This window comes from Astyanax mexicanus, chromosome 14 (genome assembly GCF_023375975.1).
Source record: "Astyanax mexicanus isolate ESR-SI-001 chromosome 14, AstMex3_surface, whole genome shotgun sequence".
NCBI classification, from domain to species: Eukaryota; Metazoa; Chordata; class Actinopteri; order Characiformes; family Acestrorhamphidae; genus Astyanax; species Astyanax mexicanus.
Genome location: NC_064421.1, coordinates 26,734,889 through 26,740,655, shown reverse-complemented (window position 1 = coordinate 26,740,655; position 5,767 = coordinate 26,734,889). Strand labels below are relative to the sequence as shown.

Genomic DNA, 5,767 nt, shown 5'->3' with positions numbered 1-5,767 from the left:
AATGAAACAGTCTTCATATCTCTTATATGTTCAGTTTATAATATTGTTAGCCTATATTTGATCAACACTAAAATGACATTATTTCTGAAAATAAATGCTGAAAATAAATGATAATATCTCATATCTACTTGTCTCTATCCTATTTAGCCTAGTACTGAAACTAACCCCCTCTCTGTCCTGCGTTACTCTGTTAAACTAACCGGCTCTGTTTATCAGACCGGCTCCGGTGTGACTTTTTACCCCTGGAAAAAAATAAATAAATTAAGCTGAAGTCGCGCGGCTCCACCCCTCCAGCGATGTTATTGGCTACAAACGCGGAAGCATCGCCCGTCTATTGGCCAGAGCTGCAGCGCGGGCGCGGCGACCACCCCAATGAGCGTGTCCCTTCCCGCCGCGGCCCCGCCCTCGCTGAGCGGTATATAACCCGGCGATGACACTCCGCTAATCCAGTGCGTTCAGACGGAGCCGTCGCGACGAAAACAAACAGAGAGAAAACTAAACCCAGCACAAAAGAAACGCTCGCGCTTTTAATTCGCTCGTTTTGAAAGTCCGCCGGACGCGTTTTTCTTCTCCTCGTCAGCATGAAAGCAATAAGTCCGGTCCGGTCGCTGCGGAAAGGCGGCGCGGGGACCCCGGAGCCCGCTCTCGGCATCTCGCGCAGCAAGACTCCCGCGGACGACCCGCTCAGCCTGCTGTACAACATGAACGACTGCTACTCCAAGCTGAAGGAGCTCGTGCCCAGCATCCCGCAGAACAAGAACGTGAGCAAGATGGAGATCCTGCAGCACGTCATCGACTACATCCTGGACCTGCAGATCGCGCTCGACTCCTCGCACTCCGCCATGAGCAGCAGCCTGCGGCCCGGACACGGCGCGGCCAGGAGCCCGCTGACCACCCTCAACACGGACATCAGCATCCTCTCCCTACAGGTGAGTCCGCGAGCCCTACCTGCCCGCACGAGCCGCGCGCACAACTGTTGGACACGGACTAGACTGGAGCGGACTAGGATAAACTGAGCTGAGCTGGACTAACCGAGACCAGCCCGGTTCACTTTAGACTGCTGTAGTAGTAGTGTTGGAGTGTGTGTATGTGTGTGTGTGTGAGAGAGAGAAATAGAGAGATAAAAAAGAAAGAGAGAAATAGAAACGGAGTGTGTGAGAGAAAAACACACACCACAATCCTAGCCTCCAGCTATGTGGTTGATTATTGCTAGCTAATGTTGTACATAGTGGTGGGCAGTACGGTAAAATATTAGCTTATATCACGATATTTAGAGATTTTTTTACTATTAGTAAAAATATTACTATATGTATAAATGACACGATTGTGGAAAAAATGCATTCAGCATAAAAAAAACCCCACTATTCTAGTACACTTAAGGTCCAGTACATTTAGGATCAAATAAACTGGATTAATTACTCTGTGTGTAAATAAATTTTTCGGCTGGTTAAGCGGTGAAATCCGCCAGTGTATCTTGTATATGCTAATAAAAGTATTGAAACATTAAACTGTGCTGTATGATAACAAGATTTAATACAATCCAATGAAAAAATACAGTAACAATGCCAACTCTAAGCGGTATCTGTTTTAAATAGGTAAAACACACTGAATATTAATGTTTTTAACTGTATATTGTGCTTTTTTCCTTTTTAGACACCAGAATTCCCGTCAGACTTGATTACAGAGGACAGCAGGACACTCTACCGTTAATCAGGTAAATATGACTCTTTATTCTTAGCATTTTTAATTATTATCCTTTAAGAGACCCACATCCAGCTAATATGTGGTAGTTCACTGAAGTGTGAACCTACAAGCTATCCTTGCTAGATAATTGTGATAGAAGCGTTGAGAAACATGAAGAATAATGAGCGTATTGTTTCAGCAGAGGACAGAACACATACACAAACATCTGCACTGTGGTAGTTTACAGTGTACTGGGAGTATTGGAAATAGTCGAGCAGTTGTGAAAGTAGTGCGTAAGGTTTAATTAGGCTCTAAATGCAGCTCAGCGTGGAGGCAGAAGTTGTGCAGCTCCATCTGGAGAGCAGGGTTTCTTTCACTATTGCAGTGTTTGGTTAAATGTCAGAAACTGCGGCTTCCTCTGTGGCGCCAGTCTGTCCGGGTCTCTCTCTCTCTCTCTCTTTCTCCCTTGCTCTTGCTCACTCTCTTGCTCTCTCTCTATCTCTCTCTCTCCTTGAGCCCTGTTTGCATTTTCTCAATGTGCCTCTCTCTTTCTCAATCTTTTGCAGGTGTTTGGTTAAGACGTGAACACACAGGACCTGGGAACTGACCCCCCACCCCCTCCACAACCCACCTCCACCTCCACAACCCACACCACCACCTCCACCACCCAGACGTTCGATTTCTGTTCCCAGCCTGGAGTTCTGCCCCACCACTCCCTCTTCTCTCTCTGTCCCCATTCCATCATCTGAATCAAGACTTTGCTTCTAAAGGACAATCTATGTGATGTGTTATAAAGTCCGGACATTGATTTGATTATTTATCTTAAAAGACTCGTTCAAGTCTTTTCTTCATGAGGAAGAAGAAGAAGCAGCACTATTTTCCCGTAAATCCGTAAACGGGAGGGGAAAAAAAAACACAGAATGGAGAAAGGAGGAGAAAAAGGTCGAGTCAAAAGAAGACCCCTTATTTTTCCTCGGAAGCGAGAAGTCTTCGCTTTTTTCGTGAAGATGCCGTGTGAAGAAGACGACGTGCTTTAGTTGCTGTACAAAGTTTAGTCTGTTTTTATTTTTCGTCAAGCAGCGTTCGTCATTCTGTTGATTTTCTTTTTTGGCACATGAAGGACTGGACGTTGAGTGTGACATAAGCGCGTGAACCCCTTTTTGTGAACTCTTTGAGAGTCGTTATCTTGTATAGTTGCAGATTTGGGACTACCAAGCTGCAAAGTGTTATGCTGTACTTAATTATGCTGAAACTTTTTATAAAAGTAATTGTAAATCGTACCTTTTTTATATAAAAAAAATAAATCAAATGCTTTATTTGAACGGACTTGTCTGCTGTAGTCTGTAGGAAAGAGGCCTGTTGTACTGTATATTTAAAGTTGATAAGTGTTTAGTTTAAGGCGTCAGGCAGCTGAAGGAGAAGCTGATTGGAAAATTGGAAGCAGAGTTTTACCCTCAAATGTAGGCGATTGGCAAAAATGTCTTAAGAGTCCAAAGTTCAAAGCCGGAGAATTAAGATTTACGCTGGAGAACTTAATGCTAATGTTGTTGTCAAAAGTAATGGAAAAATCTATGTTGCTCAACTTCTTCAGCTTTGTAGTTGCAGCACAAAACTAACGACGCTAGTTATCTTTGTCAATCAGTGATGGCCTCATACATTTATTCTTTTTTTTCGAGGAGGTTTGACAGGTGTCCTTCACCAGTGACCTGGCTAGGTATCAGTAACCTGGCTAAACAGGGTTTTAGCTCACTTTCCAGAGAGAAAACCAGGAAAATGTTCAGCTAGCTTACTAAATTCTGTTGCGTTAAGCATTTGCGTTAAACTCGGTGTCCAGATGCCGCTGTACCAATGACCGTTCTAAAAGCTAATCCGAGAACAGGTATGCTAGATAAGCTCTTGCCCCAGTGGCCTATCTATCTACAGGCCAGCTCTTGCCAGCTTACCAAACGTAGCAGCTACGTGTGTCATTGTATCCTAGATTTATGTAGAGTCCCCTGAGTAAAAGGTGACTTTTTTTAAGACTTAACTCCTGTTAACTTCGCATGCCCTTGGCTTGAGAACATATCTGGTACACAATTGAGGCTTCAGTCGCGGTCTATAGATAGAGATAGTGTATAATAATTTGAACAAACACAGTTTTTAACTGTCTTTAACGTCTTTAACATGCTCTCGTCTTTATTTTCTTTCATTAGCAAAAATATAAAGATAAAAGATTAAAATAAAGCCAAACTGTTCTTCAGTCTCTCCAACCTGATCTGGTTTTAAGATATAAATTAATTCTAGTCTATAAAGTCTATTCCCCCCCCCCCCCCCCCCCCCCTTTTTCAAGTTCTCACTGTATTCCAGTCAATTCTGATAAAGGCTCATATGTGGTAGATACCAGATTTGACAAGATATTGCTCCTCTGTAACAAATTAACTCAGGAACCCGGGGCCATAACATCAGACCAGCGACTCTCGACTCTATTCTCTTCCTCATTCTTTCTCTCTCACACACACACACACACACACACATATTCAGCTGGTGGTCAGTGTGAGGCCATACTGGGTGTTAGCAGTTTCGAGGCTCGTATTTTTAAGGCAGCTCTTCCTTTCTATGTATGATTTCACAACTCCAGCGCGTACTACAGCAGTGCAGCAAGCCTGCACCTTTGATCCCAAGCCAGCCAGTGCATGTAGAGTGCGCCACCTGCTGGCCCATCCACAACACACAGCCCATGATACGGAATTACGAACTGAGCATCTCGTCCCGGTGCTTATCTGTTACAGACGGCATGTTGTTCGTTATGTACACATATGTATGTCTTTATTCAGTGTCTTCTTATCTTAAACAAATAAAAATGATGTAATTAATGCTAGAACAAAATTAATCTCACAAAATAAAACAACAGTTCCAATCCTGGTTTCAGTAGATTTCAAATATGTAAGATTTGAGTTCTCACTAAAAGTAAAAAAAAATCCAGTTTTGCCTTTTCCAATTCCTTTTTATAAGGAGCAAATTTTACTGATGTGCAATAAATGCGAACATGCTGGTCACATTTTCGCAAGTACATTCAGGTTTTTTTTGCCATAAAATTACACATTTTGATGTAATTAGATATGTTTCTAACTGTCTTTTAGAAGATTGTGTTTTTTAAATCTACAAATTTCAGAACAATATGAATGTAATTTAAAAAAAAAAATTGTACGATATAAACTTCATGGTATGTAACAAAACTGAAAATTTAAGAACTGAAATTTAAATTTTTTGAATAAACATTTTAGGTATCATCTCCAAAATAGTAACTGTACAGGCTGTACAGGTGAACAAAACTTAAGAAACAATCTTAATTTTTATGTACCTCAGTGTAAAAAAATATATGTTTAAAGTCATTTTGGGGCATTTAATTAGTCCATTCATTGTTTTGGTTTTTGACCGACAGCTGTCATTTTACTGGTATCAGGCAGCTGTGGTTGATTGTATACTTTTAATTAAATATAAAGGAGTGTAGGCGAAAAGATCAAAGATCACCTTTTTAGATTTACGCTGCAGAATTTGATGCTAACGCCGCTCAGAGGTAATTCTATTTCATCCAAATTTTTTTGCCTTGTTTTTATAGCACAAAACTAATGAAGCTAGCTATCTCTCTGTCAATCAGTGAAGAGACAGAATAAAAAAACTGCAAAAATTAAGATACAAGGTTTTCATCCCGAAAGCAACGGTATATTACTTGTATAAGCCTTGTTTTATACTTCATACTCATCATTTTATGGGCTGATCAAGAGTATATTAAGAAAAACAGTTGACACTTGTCCTTCAACTACTGATCTATCCAGGAGCCAGATATTAGAAGTTAATAAACTGATTAAACAGCAGACTTAAACAGAGTTTTTCACAAATTATTGGAAGCTAAATCTAGAAAATGGTGGCGAACATGTACTTTTAATAAACTGGGGTCGAGTGTATAAGCCAAATCATTGGGATAACGCATTATGTAGCATACCTGTTCTCAGATCAGCATTCAGCAACAGTCATTTTTCTGTCATTTAGAAAAGCAGTGATGGATATTTTGCTCATTAATTGGGTATCTATCATATATATATAT

At 40.9% G+C, this 5,767-nt stretch overlaps 1 protein-coding gene across 1 annotated transcript; it reads left to right on the top strand.

Annotated features, from left to right (window-relative positions):
- Nucleotides 1–429: 429 nt before the first annotated feature.
- Nucleotides 430–3,005, top strand: id2a (inhibitor of DNA binding 2a). The gene is made up of 3 exons (XM_007252209.4): nucleotides 430–929; nucleotides 1,654–1,714; nucleotides 2,250–3,005. The coding sequence occupies exons 1-2, from the start codon at nucleotides 582–584 to the stop codon at nucleotides 1,708–1,710; spliced, it is 405 nt and encodes a 134-aa protein (XP_007252271.1). The 5' UTR covers nucleotides 430–581; the 3' UTR covers nucleotides 1,711–1,714; nucleotides 2,250–3,005.
- The last annotated feature ends 2,762 nt before the right edge of the window (nucleotides 3,006–5,767 follow it).